A 14,519-nucleotide genomic window follows, 5' to 3' on the forward strand; every position below is an offset into this window, starting at 1 on the left:
TATATATATATATATATATCGTATATATGGCAGAGTATGTGCAATCTGCAAAGTATTTTGCAACACTTAAAACCCCTTCATGTTTTGTGGCCTTTGCATAAGCTGTGTTTTAAATTCCATGGAGTTTGGGAAATATTCTGAAAGGTCCATAGCATGATATGATAACATCTGAATAACTTTATTTCCCAAGACCTCTAGCACCTAGTATTGTCAGGGACAATAGTGTTCCACACTTATTTGTAATGTTTCCTTAAATGGTTTCCAGGACTTATAACTTTACCTAATCAACCCAGCTGTTCTTAGGAACCTCATAACCCAAGTCCTGTGATGGCTGGGTCAGTATCATTGCAGGCATCCATCATTCTCTCATTTTCTTTCTCATTCCTTGCCTTTATTAAGGAAACTCCTTCTTCCATTAATGCCAGGAAAATGTAGAATTATTTGCCATGTTTATTCCTTACTGCAATGCTTCATTAGAGTCACTGTGGGGAATTCTAAATGGAGAGAGGTACCCAATCGCATTTTGGGGGACAAAGGGGAGGAGGGACTATGAATTTAATAGAGGCATCAATTGCAGTTGTTGAAGATATCCCAATATATCTCACTTTGAGCTGAGTTGAAGTGGTCTTTATTCATTATTAAGAAGGTATGAAGTGTGCCAAGGATATAGCATTAATAATTGTTTTTATAATTCCAGGGCAGCTGGATTACCTCCCCCATTGCAGCAGTCATGGTAACTTTAGCCTGGAAATCTGTGGGTGCATCTGCGATGAAGGCTGGGCTGGAAAGAATTGCTCTGAGCCTCTCTGTCCCCTTGGCTGCTCTAGCCGGGGTGTGTGCATTGATGGCCAGTGTATTTGCGACAATGATTATAGTGGGGAGGATTGCTCCGAGGCACGTTGCCCAACTGACTGCAGCTCCCGAGGACTCTGTGTGGATGGAGAATGTATCTGTGAAGAAGGCTTTGCTGGAGAAGACTGTAACGAGCTCAGATGCCCAGAGGACTGCTCAGGGAAGGGAGTCTGTGCCAATGGGACTTGCATCTGCCAAGAGGGCTATATAGGGGAAGACTGTGGGCAGCTGAGGTGCCTCAACGCTTGCAGTGGGCGTGGATTTTGCCAAGAAGGCCTGTGCTCTTGCGAGGAAGGTTACCAAGGACGGGATTGTTCAGCAGGTATGACAGAATGTAACAGTTAAGATAATGAATAAATATAAAGCTCAAAGGACCCCTAGCAAATTTCAGTCCTTACTTTGTCATTTTTAGAACTCTGAAGCATTTTTTTTAAAAGGAGCATTTGCCAAGGAAAATATTGGAGCTAGTATATACATACAACCAGATTCATTAGAAGTTAATGGATTATGTATCTTTTTTAAAAAAAAAACACTGAAAACGGTGATTTTGCATGGGCATTGTTGACTTAAAGGCGATGAGATGCTTGAGGACTTTGCTCAATCCTCATTTTTAAGTAAACAGACATAATTTGCATTCCCCATAATACAGACAGTGAATATTATTAATCTCCAATTTTCTTATTTCTCTACAACAAATAAACTTTAAAAGCATATAAAATACATACTGTACTTCAGACAATCCATGTTGAAGAATGCATTTTACAATAGAAAAAAGAAAATATTTTAATATGGAAAATAATGGGATAAATGCATTTTCTTTAAATATGCAGTCATATCAAAACAGGATTTATGCACAAGTAGGCATATCTATGCATCCATATTTCAGGGCATACTGCTAATAATAAAATATAATAGTGAAAGACCTTTATTATTGAAGCAAGCTTTATGAAGTTGTTAATACAAGTCTAGAAGTGAAGAGGCTTCTCTTTCAATGAACTTCTAGTCTATATTGGGTAAGAAGAAAAGAGGGGGATCCAGATAAGGTCAAAAAGTCAAGAAGGTGGCCACAACAGTGCAATCTAAGCATCACCTGTTTTATTTTGTTTTTTTGCCCTGTTGCAGATACCCCTGATAGAAAGGAAAGGAGATGCCCAGCTCAGAGGGACCATATGTATGCATTTGGCAATGGAACTGAATTCTAATAAATCTTGAAGTTTTATTTTCTTACTATTTGTGCTTGTTTGTCAGCCTTCCTGGGTAGACTAGACAGGCGACATTACTAGATGAGCTACCATAATTGTACTTTATTGTAAGACCTCATTAACATAATCTTGCAAATCTGAAAGTACAAAACTTTTGCCCTCTCATTTACAGTCTGAGAAGCTAGGGAGGGTGCCTTCTGAGTCTCTTTCTCTGACCGTTGTGCAACTGCAGACTCTCTTATCTCTTTCCTAGACAGCATTTCTTTACCCCACCACTCAAGATCTTTCCCATATACCTTTATGTTTTCCAAGAGCAACATACATTTTCTGCTTTTAACTGCTTTCTCTGAATATTACCTCTTTTTCATTCAAGGACTGAAGACTTACCACAAATCAAACATAGCTACCAAAACTACAAGGCTGGACTCTGAAATCTTTAGGCAGATAATGCCATAATAAACCCAAAGGCCAATGCTCTGTAAAGTTTCTGAAGCAGAAGAGCAAAGTATAGTCACTCAACCAAATGAACAAAAGATTAGGAGTCATAGCCCAGAATAATTGTGCATTCTTGGTAAGGGACCTTACCAGACAATGAGATTGGAGTGGTAGCAGGATATCATATGATGTCAAATGGTCTTCTCAATATATTCTTTTTATTCGGTGTAAAGACCATGCTGAGAATATTGTAGTTATTTCTAGGTACTACTTTTAAGGAAGTACACTGATAAAATAAGAACGAATGGCTTAAATTACAGGGAAGTAGATTTCAATTAGTCATCAGGAAAAAATTCAACAATAAGACCCTGTGAACAATGGAACAGGACAGACTGCCCTAGGAACTGGTAGACTTTCTTTTGCTGGAAGTGTTTAATTGAGGTGGGGAAGCTTTGGGGCAGGGATTCATTTAGGTAGTGGGTAGGACTACCTACCCATTATCTAAATGGGGTAGGGGTCGCAAAGAATCAGACATGACTTAATGATTGAACAAAGGGATTAGATAATCGCCAACATTTCTTTAACCCTTAGATTCTATGTTTTTACAAAGAGGTCTTATTGAAATAGGCTAGCTGTTGAGATAACTTTTATTTCATGGGAGATTGAAACTGATAAATACTAAAAAATTGACAGATAAGCAATAAAGTGCCAGTTCAAGGACCTGTATTATATATTCTGGATGTTACAGTGAGGTAAAATGTGGTCGCAGCTTCTCATGGCAAATCTTCACCAGTCCCTTAAAAATACTAATGCAGAATTATGCAAATATGCCCACTCTTCCCCCAATAAAATAGTGCAGATCCTGCTGTTCTCAAATACTGTCAATAAAATATGTAGATACTATTATTACACCCTTCTATTTTTCTACATAAAATAGTAAAAAAAAAAAAAAAACAAGCTGACCTTGTGCAAGGTATGAAAGTGCCATTAGGTGGTGGAAGGAAGAAATGAGCCATTAAGGAGAGACTTTGGCAAGGGTTCAATACTCTAGAGATAGAAGGAAGCATGTAACCCCAATAATCCCATCATGAATTTGTTTAGTATAAATTGCATCTATTTCTTGACCTGGGCTATCTCAGAGGGTTGATGGCTTTGCTCTTCTCTGCTCTACTTTATTGAAAATCTGGAAAGAAGTTGCTAGCGAAATCAGAGGATGGAGAGATGGAAGAAAGGAAGCCAGAAACAAAATGCTAATAAAGAGGGCAAGCCATGACAATAACAAGGACTTCAGGAGATGCTGGCAGGTGACCAGAGGAAAGAGCAGCGATCCATGATTCCCAGAACTTCCAGCACAATCTCTAATCATATTTGCAGCAGGTCACTGGATCTCACCTTCAAGATCATCTAGCTGTCTTTGAAGACCACTTGAATATCGTAGCTGGTGCAAAATGCTTGTTAACCTGCTTGCTAACTGGCACTTGTTGCCATGAGCTGTGAAACTTGCATTAATTGCCAGTGAATTTCTGGATACAATCCAAAATGCTTTCATCCATAAAGTCCTGCGTGGCTGGACATGCGGGTACTTGCCAAACCACCTTTTCTCAAAATTAATCTCTTTGATTCATTCTTCTCAGGAAAAATTGCTATTTCCCATTTTCAGGAGGCAATTGGGGTGTAAAACACAGATATTTTTTTTTTTTAGTTATGGCCTCAGTCCTGTGGAATAACTCCCTTTAGAAATTAGACTAGCAGTCTTTTGAACATCTTCCAGAAACTAATGAAAACAGAGCCCTTCTGGAGAATAGGATGTTTATTGTTTTAATTGTTGTTGCTTCATTTTTAATTTTTATTTAACTTAATTAGTTTTGTTTTTGTGGACATTATAATCATTATCTCTCTTTAATTGTTAATCACCAAGAAACCCTGTAGATTACAATAGTATGACATGTAATAAATAAATGAATCATAAATATATATTCTAGAACAGTTGTAGAAGAACAAAGGATTTTTATTCCAACCTTTAAGAGTATCAAATCCATTTCTAATATCTGGAAACATTGTTGTTTGTCCCTGTATTTCTGATAATCAGCAAGGGTTATTCCGCAGGTCAGAGGTACCAACACTGAACAGGCATTTTTAGAAGAGTCGTACATGTTCTAGCTTCCTGTAGAGATGCCATGGGAAGTAGCAAACTCTTTGGTTTCAGAAGACCACTCAGATCTGGGATGTGTTTTCCCTAGTTTGTTTTTTATGTTTTAGAACTTCCAGTAACAGAAAGGTTTTAGCTATTGCATGATCACCCTCATGGCATTTGGTATGATAAGCTCAGGCAGCTCATCAAGCCCAGGACTAAACAAAAGAGCAGGAGGGCTCTTATCCAAAGTGCTTTTCTACTTTTGCTTCAAGGAGAAGGCTATTTTTTTTTAAAAAAGGAGAAAAGTGCTGTTTCACATTTCTCATTTCAAATAGTAAGCTTAATAAGGGTGAGAAGAGGTCTTGTGAAAGACCACTCCCTCCTAACTCAAGGCAATTTCATCTTATGAATTGTCCAAAGGGAGTGAAGCAAAAGAGGCAATGACCAGAAACAGCATCTTTCCTGCTAATGTTTTCCAGAAGTCTGCCTCTTTCCTTTTTGCAGAGGAAAATAACAGAATAACAGAATTGGAAGGGACTTAGAAGGGTCTTGTAGTCCAACCACCTTCTCAAGCAGAAGATCTTATATCATTCCAGACAAATGACAGTCCAGTCTTTTCTTGAAAATATCCCACAATTTCTGAAGGGAAGCCGCTCCACTGAATAATTTTTCCTATCAGGTTGTAACTCTCTTTAATAATCTTTCACCCATTACTCCTTGCCGTACCCTCAGGTGCTTTGGATAATGGGTTGACCTCCTGTTCTTTGTGACAACCTCTCAAGTATTGGGAAACAGCTATCATGTCACCCATAGACCTTCTCTTTCTTAGACTAGATATACCCGGTCCCCCTAACTGTTCATCATATGATTTAGCCTATAACCACCTTATCATCTTTGTTGCTCTTCACTGCACACTTTCTAGGGCCTCAGCATCATTTTTATATGGTGGTGACCAGAACTGGAAGAAGTATTCCAAATGTGGGCTCAATGGTGCAGTATAGAGAGGTACTATAGTGCAGTATAGAGAGGTATTTCCTGTGATCTTGTTGCTATCCTTGATGCAGCCTAGGCCTACATTGGCTTTTTTGGCAGCTGTAGCAGATTGCTGACTCATTTTTAAGTGGTGGTCCATCAGGACCTCTAGATCTCTTTCACAGACACAACTGTTTAGCTATGTATCTCCTCTTCTATACCTGTGCATTTTGATTTTTCTTGCCTAGGTGCAAGACTTTACTTTTCTCACCAGTGCATTGCACTTGGTTGGATAGGACCCAGTGTTTAAGTCTGTCAAGATCCTTCTCTATCTTGAGGCTATCTTGAGGCTATTCCTCCCACTTGGTATCATCTGCAAATTTGATAAGTTCCCCTTGATCTGTTAGTGTATAAGCATCTGAGTCCTTCTTGATGGCCCTGCATTTGCTTCCTATGTCTCCTGCTTTGTATGTGGGTTCCTCTTCTTTTACACTACAAAATGTTTTGAGATTTATGTTTGGGATTAGGTCCCAAAGATTGGTCTCCCTCCCCTTCCAGATTTAGTTTAAAGTCCTTTGGATAAGCTGAGCCACTTGTTTTCCAAAAATGTTCTTACTGATTCTTGTGAAGTGTAGCCCATCATCTGCCAGAAGCTCTACATACAAGTAATTTAAATCATGGTCTAAGAATCTAAAGATCATGTCCCTGGTCATTCCCACAAATTATACAGTCTCTTACATTTGTGAGATGCCATGTTTGAGACATCTCTTTTATTTTCACATAGGCTGGCTGGAGAACTCCTATCCCTTATTGACAGCAGCAGGAACAGTGGTCCCATTCACTCAAATATATTATTTTATATGTTGTTCCCAAAGGGAATTCCTCCAATGAGTGGCTTGATATTCTTAGTGAATGGTTCAATGTAAGTTTGAGGTGCTTGTGGCACTCACATGATAGACAAGTGTTCTTACAAATACACCTTTTATGCATAAATTAGCATGCCAAAATGAGCTGAGTCCCCCTTTCTATCATCCAATATTCTGGAGAGTTTGGACCAACTATGCGGAGTGGACTGCTAAATCCATTCATCTCAATCCATGCTTGCTGCAGAGGTCCCAAGGCTAGATGTATCATGAAAGCAAGGACGTGGGAGTTCAGTCATTTGAATTATTTACTGGTTTCTTCCTTTTAAGGGCAGTAATGCAGCCATCTACAAATTATACAGTAACAAAAAGCTTCACAACCTGATTTCTGCAAATTGGGTTGCTACAACACAACAGCTGTTTAGTTTCCAAGCCAGTTATTACCTGTATATAAAGAATACTGAGAAAGCCATTGTTACTGTTGGAACACAGGTAGTGGCTAACAGTACAATGATACGTCTAAGCAGTTTCCATTGAGTTTACTACTAGACTTTACTACTAAGCAAATGGGCATAGGATTGCTACAGTACTTAAGAAATAGAGTGGAAAGTTCCTTCCTATCACTTCACTCCATGTTTTCATTTCATCCACTCCAGTTGGAATAACAGAAGCCAAGGCTGTGGTGCTATATCTCAACCTGATGATGCCAGCAAGAGCTTCAAAGGCTTCCAGAAAATCTCGTCCCTCAATAGATGGGGCAGATAGATGGGGAAGAAATGGAGGTAGTGACAGATTGTATTTTCCTGGGCTCCAAGATCACCACATATGGGGACTACAGCCAAGAAATTAAAAGATGCTTGCTCCTGGGGAGGAAAGCTATGGCAAAGTTAGACAGCATACTAAAAAGCAGAGACATCACCCTACCAAGTGTGTATAGTCAAGGCTATGGTTTTCCCAGTTGCAATGTATGGGGTGAAAGTTGGACCATAAGAAGGCTGAGCGTCAAAGAATTTAGGCCTTTGAACTATGGTGCTGGAGAAGACTCCTGTGAGTCCCTTGGACTGTAAGCTGATCAAACCAGTCAGTTCTGAGATCAACCCTGACTGCTCTTTAGAAGGCCAGATCCTGAAGATGAAACTCAAATACTTTGGCCACTTAAGGAGAAGGAAGGACTCACTGGAGAAGAGCCTAATGCTGGGAACAATTGAGGACAAAAGAAGCAGGGGGTGATAGAGAATGAGGTGGCTGGATGGAGTCACTGAAGCAGTCGGCGTGAGCTTAAATGGTCTCCAGGGGATGGTAGAGGACATGAAGGCCTGAAGGAAAGTTGTCCATGGGGTCACCATGGGTCGGACATGACTTTGCAACTAACAACAACATCCATATTGATGTCAGTTACCCTAGATGGGGTTTTTTTTTCTTATGAACTAAATTTGCCTCATTGTCCCCAGCGTCTCACCTCAAAGAGAAATAAGAATATACTAAACAATGCCATCATCAAACAAAGAGCACAGTCAAGTGTTTAGCAGCTAATGTGATAGAAGTAATTTCCTCTGGCTAATTAAAAAGCTTGGGTGTGTTTCTATATTGACTCTGACATGCTAATATTTTTCTTCCTTCACCAGTGAGGTAGAATCATGAAAGGCAATCTCTTCTGTCTTATTGTTTACAGCTGACTGCACATGCAGGAACTTAATATTCTCAAATGTCCTCTGCTTATTAAAGTTAATCCTTATTGTACTAAATTATTTCTAGAATAAAGAGAACTTACATATATTTGTATATCTCCTAAATACTGTATAGAGACAAAGCCTTTTTGGCTTAGCAAGCTTTTTTATGTATCAATTTTACAGCCTCAGCCATGCATTTGACCTGTTCAGTTTAAGTTGAAAATAAAGCCTCACCACACTTCATGTATAAGCTGGCAAGTTAAATAATACAAAGACGTGGAAATTTCAATTCCACTTACTGTATTCCATATCCTACCAAACAGCCCTCACAATATGCTATCTGATCTCTCTCTTAGCACTGGCACTTTCACACACAAGAATACTCGATGAGTAGAAAGTTTCTTACTTAATTCCAAAGATCATCCTTCCTTCTAGTGATGCTATATTTTATACTGGTAGTCTTCACTTAATGACCATTCATTTAGCAACTGTTTGAAATTATGATAGCACTGAAAAAGAGACTTATGACCAGACCTTAGCTTAGGGGTTTAGCAACTGTCCCACATTTACATTTGGATTCCCAAAATTCTGAGCTCTCACTTCAAAAAGGCATGTTTCTAATCTTCATAGCTGCCAAAGATAGCTTTAAAAGATCAGTTATTATCATTTTATTTGTATCTGAATCTGGATGGGGAATTGTGTGTGCAAGCACATCTTACCATATGAAGCTCCCTTGCACCCTTAACAAATTGAGAGATGGGAACGAGGACTGCAAAGGCAGCATAGCTCGGTTTCCAAAGTGCCACAAACAATGAAAGAGATCGAAACAGTCATAAACTGATGTAGCTGTAATATTTGGAAATCCTGGAATGTTTATATATTATACTATGTAAAAGAAAATATGCATGTAAAAATACTGCACATATGCATATTACAAGTGGAATGCTGGAAAGAGTGAGTTGTTGAGAATGGCATTGCTGGTTAAAGTCAAAGCCACCCAAAAGAAAACTGTGCACAACTTCTGGGACTTTTATTTGGGCCTAAATGGATTGTCTATTGGAAAAAATTACTATGGCAATAATACAATATAAGCTATGAATTAAAAAAAATTCCCAAGGTCCACCTGAAAGGTCTCCCCATGAGGAGGAAATACAAACACAACACTGACACTTAACTTTAACTAAGATTTAAGTCTACTTTGTGCAATACATTTGTTTAAACAACATCTAAGCCAGGGGTGAAATGCTCCCAGTTCGGACCGGATCACTCGATCCGGTAGCGATGGCGGCGGGAGGTTCAGAGAACCGGTAGCAAAAATCCCTGCCCACCCCCATGCCCATCTGAGCTGCATAATCATCAGAAGCTTTTTTTTATTATTTTTAAAAGCATTTTTCCTACAATCTCTTCAGCCAAAAAAAATGCTTTTAAAAGGAAAAAAAAGCCTCTGATGATTGCACGGCTCAGCTGGGATCATCAGAGGCTTTTAAAAGCATTTTTTTCTGCAACTTCTTCAGCCGAAGAGGTTGTAGAAAAAATGCTTTTAAAAGCCTCTGATGATCCCAGCTGAGCTTCCTGATCGTCAGAGGCTTTTAAAAGCATTTTTTTTACAACCTCTTCAGCCGAAGAGGTTATCGAAAAAATGTTTCTAAAAGGAAAAAAAGCCTCTGCTGATCAGGCAAGTCAGCTGGGATCGTCAGAGGCTTTTAAAAGCATTTTTTTACAACCTCTTCTGCCAAAGAGGTTGTAGAAAAAATGGTTTTAAAAGTAAAAAAAAAAAGTTGACCACGCCCACTCAGACATATTACCCCACCACCACCAAGCCACGCCCACAGAACTGGTAGTAACAAATTTTATATTTCACCACTGATCTAAGTGAATATTTAACAAAATAAAATGTCCTTGCAAAGACAATAACATCAAGAGATTTCATCAGAGAAGAGGAATCATGGTGGCTCCATTAAATATACTGTATAGATGAAAGCAAATCTGTATTGATTGTAGGAATATGTACAAATGATGTTGCCATTGTGCCATTTGACTTGGAACATTTTCCATTGAATTCAATAGAATATACTCCCAAAGTAAGGTGCTCAGTATCGGAATCTCAGTGAGTTGGTCGAAAGGGAAACAGATGTCAAAGAGTAGTTTGAAGAGATTGGTGAATCACATTTGAAAATTGTCTCCTTCTCTCTCTCCTCCCCACCTCCAGTTGCTCCTCCGGAGAGTCTGCAAGTGGCTGCAGTCAGAGACCAATCAATTGACCTGGAATGGGATGGCCCAATGGCTGTGACTGAATATGTCATTTCCTACCAGCCAGCTGTGCCAGGGGGTCTGCAGCTCCAGCAGAGGGTGCCAGGTGACTGGAGCACTGTCACTCTGAAGGAGTTAGAGCCAGGCCTGACATACAACATCAGCATCTATGCTGTTATCAGTGAAGTGCTCAGTGCCCCTGTTGGAGTCAAGGTAGCCACCCGTAAGTATTCTCTACTTATTCTGCACCCTGAATTGCTATTTCAGGTTTCACAACTGAGAGAAGTTTTTAAAAAGAGATTTTAAGGACATCCCTTTTCATAGGTTTAAAAAGGTTGAAGATTAAAACACAAAAAAGTCTCTTTTTGAAGGTGATTGGTTGCAGATATTATAAACTCCTATAGAATTATTGTTAAGAAAGCCTGCTTCCTCTGTAGCAAAGGAGCAATTGTTCTGTTTTGTTTGAGAGACTGAAACGCATTCTAGGCAGTTCGGTTTATTAAGTGTAACTGAAGATTATAATAAAATTTAGTGATTTGAAGTCAGTTTCAACATATCTTAACTAAATCAATATGGAAAAATTTCATTTGGGAAACACATCTGTAAGAATACCAAAGAAATTAAAAGAACTTGGTAAAATCACCAGTAAAGTCAATCATCTCAGTGATTATTGGGTCCCTGGGATTTCCAAATTTCTATATCACATTTCCAAACAGAATTTTGTTTTTCTTCCCTTATCACAACTGTTTGCCCCAGTTCCTTGCTATACATTGCTTGGTAGATATGTTGAATAACATATCTACCAGGGAGATGGTCACATAAAATCTGTCAGAGATATGTTGTATGATGGGACTGAGTCCACTTAACATACTGGAAAAATTGGTTTCACAAATTCTTTGGTTCCAGAAAATATTCATGCGTCCTTGCTCATGCTGAGTATTTATATGTATCCTCACAAAATGATTTATTTAAATCCAAGTGGAACCTGGACAGTATAAGCTTGGAACAGTCATGCTCTACCTATTAAAGTGGACTTATTGAGATATTTTTGCTGCCTGGCAATAAACGGTAGCTTACAGAACCCAACCAAGCTGACAATGGCAACAAGGCTTTACTCTTTTCTGCAGCTGACAACAGCAATCTAATTTAGGGTGGCCAAACCAGACCAGGCTACTTGCTGCACATAGCTTTGTCCTCCATGTCTTCTGCTGATGTTGTTCCCTAACCCTCACATTTGTTAGCTGAAACAGCTGCCACTCTCCCTAATTATAGGCTGACTTTGCTGTGTAGTGTTTGCGGGACAGATTATGCTCTGATTCCAATCAACCAGTTAAGGCCAAACTAATATAAATTCATGTCACAGAACTGCAATACTTGCTTTGACTATAAGAAAGTCACTTTGGGATGGTGGGGAGGAATGTGGAACAAATATAAGCTTCAGAATGCAGGTCACAGACTGAATCAGTCAGACTCAATCACAGACTGAGAAACTGCAATTATGTGATGTTACACTATTGAGTCCTTCCCCAATTTATAATAAACTTGGGTTTTTTTCTACCTGCAGCAACAGGTATGACTTCTAGGGTATCCCACAGCAAGCAGTGTGAATCAAAGGAAGCAACACCCAACAGAATATGCCACAACTCTTATATGGCTAGCTACCTTGGGAAGGGTATGGAGCAGTGGTGGGATTCAGCCAGTTCGCACCACTTTGGGAGAACTGGTTGTTAACTTTCTGACCAGTTTGGTGAACTGGTTGTTGGAAGAAATCATTAGGGCAGCCAATTGTTAAATTATTTGAATCCCACCACTGGTATGGACTTAATATCTCCAGGAATTTATTATGCAGAAAACCTCATTATAGGTGTATGAATAGGTGGTTGGCTTCTTTTGACCTCTGAGCTTCATGAAGACAAAACAGTAGAATTCTGTGCAACAATGAATTGCTCTGTTTGAAAGAAAAATTAGTTGATAGAGGACTGATATCCAGAAAGGAGACCTGAGAAAGGCAAATAATATTATCAAACCAATCTGAATATTAGCAGAGAGGCATCACATTATAAAACACAAATCAGATATGGCACACTTTCAAAGTTCTATTTATCAGGATTAACTGAAAAGTTTCAACTCTGAGAGCCAATACCGATATTCATGTGATTTTCAAAATCATTGAAATCCAAGTCCCATTACAATCTTTTCATCCCCCAGAAATACTGAGTTAGTAATTTAAAAAGTCAATCAGATGTTGGAAATCTATTGGAAACAACATTAGCATCCTTGCATAATTAGGTCTGTTTCATCTCAGATCATATCTGCTCACAAATTTTGGGTTACAGCAGTGCTTGGGAATTCAAGTCCATTAAGGTTAAGGGAGGGAGGGTAACCTGGCCTGCTTGTATGAGTATGGTAGCATCTTGAATTAGAGGTATTGAAATTTTCATATCACAGAAATAAGTTCAGTCACCTTTGCTGTCAACACATAAAGCAACTGCTAAGGATATGGTTTGTGGGGTGATTAAAAAATTGGCAACCCTTAGCTTACATATGTTTTAAAATTATGCCATTGTAAGGAAAGAGAGATGATTTAAGGTAATTGTAAATCAATTGATCTTAGATATCATAATGAAATTCATCTTTCAGTAGGTGAACCACAAGGGAAGTACACATACACATAGACACAGTTTTATTGGTGCTGCCTGCAGCATTCATAAAGCCTTTCCAATATGTTTTTCTCGCTGAGTTTCTTGTATTAAAACGACGATAGGCAAGAGAAAAATATCTCAACTGACATCTATTCAATTCACTTGATTAAAACCAAATAGCTTCCATTCCTATAGATAGATTAACACTTTCTGGCTATGATATCATAAAGATACAACTGAAAATTTAGAAGTATGAATTACAGGCAATTGCAGCTTTGAGCTGACAATTATGAATATTCTGAGCTTTCAGTCAGGAAGGGCTGTGGCACTCTGCCAAATGAATTTGTCATTAGGAAAGCCAGGCTCCTTGTGCATTCATGAAAACCTTCTACTACTGAAGAAACAAGCATAGCTTGGAAAGAAACATATGGAGATCAGTTAGCCTCTTTCGTCTTCATTATCTTGATTATGCAACCAACTTTTGCATTAGTGCATTACTGACCCATAGAGCTTGTTCGGGATATCATTGTGGACATAATTAATCTTCTGCAAATATCCTTGCTTCGTGCTGAAGTGTTACCCCGGGGAAAATCTCCCTTCTGTTCACAAAACTGTTCCATTTTCAATAACTTGGATTCTTTCAATTAGTAGAGAGTTCTTTCAAGAAGTAGAGATATACTTTTCTTTGTCTTATTTTCACCATTCCCTCTCTGGAGTTATAAGTACATAGTATAAGTGTTCTAATTGTTCTGTTGAAGCAGGGTGTCTCCCAGTTATGTACTTTGGACAATGGAAAATAGGCATTTGAGTATGTAGTGAGGAGGATAGTTAAACCTGAACTAAAGAAAGATTGTATTCCCCATCTCTATCTGCATCTCTGTATTTCAGAACTCTCTACTCCACGAGGACTGCAGTTCAAAACTATCACAGAGACCACTGTTGAGATGGAATGGGAACCCTTCTCCTTCTCCTTTGATGGCTGGGAGATCAGCTTCATCCCCAAGGTCTTGCCTTTGGAAATATCCTTTTAACAGAAGTAGTTGTTATCAAAACATGTGGAGAAATTTCAAGTTATGGTATCTTTGGTACATAGGCTGGGGGAACATGTACAGTATGTGTGCAGCACTAGAGGGAAGACAAAAAAATAAAAAAGTGAACAAAGACCCAGGAGAAACTTTAATTTTAATATGCAATTTATTGAGGGTGGGTATACATTAGCAGGAAAGGAGCAACCTTATTCAACTTACATTCAGTTGACACTGAAATAGTTAAAGCTTTCAAGGTTCAGCAGTAACATTTAAGATTGAACACAGGTTCAAAGGGGCATTTAGAAGGCTTAGAGTACAGATTAGAAAGTGATAGAGAGGCCATGATCCCTATCAGAGAAAATGTTATTGAATTGGTAGAAATGAGAGATTTTCCCAACTTCAGTTTGGATGGTTGATGCCTTCATGCTTTTCTCCGCCTGCATGCATGATGGGATATTGCTCAGGGATAGC

General features: G+C 38.8%; 1 protein-coding gene and 1 long non-coding RNA gene across 3 annotated transcripts in view; one reads left to right on the forward strand and one right to left on the reverse strand.

Moving 5' to 3' along the window:
• TNR (tenascin R) overlaps positions 1–14,519 on the forward strand; it is a 494,447-nt gene that overhangs the window by 387,816 nt on the left and 92,112 nt on the right. Inside the window, exons 4-6 of the mRNA XM_060690152.2 lie at positions 698–1,174; positions 10,338–10,601; positions 13,909–14,024. Coding sequence (XP_060546135.2) covers positions 698–1,174; positions 10,338–10,601; positions 13,909–14,024 — 857 coding nt within the window. The remainder of the gene's footprint in view (positions 1–697; positions 1,175–10,337; positions 10,602–13,908; positions 14,025–14,519) is intronic.
• LOC148114739 (uncharacterized) overlaps positions 14,202–14,519 on the reverse strand; it is a 66,995-nt gene continuing 66,677 nt past the window's right edge. For both annotated transcript variants that reach the window (XR_015733506.1, XR_015733505.1), the window contains one exon: positions 14,202–14,519. This is a non-coding gene — a long non-coding RNA (uncharacterized LOC148114739).

This window comes from Pantherophis guttatus, chromosome 3 (assembly GCF_059756535.1).
Source record: "Pantherophis guttatus breed Tessera chromosome 3, ASM5975653v1, whole genome shotgun sequence".
NCBI classification, from domain to species: domain Eukaryota; kingdom Metazoa; phylum Chordata; class Lepidosauria; order Squamata; family Colubridae; genus Pantherophis; species Pantherophis guttatus.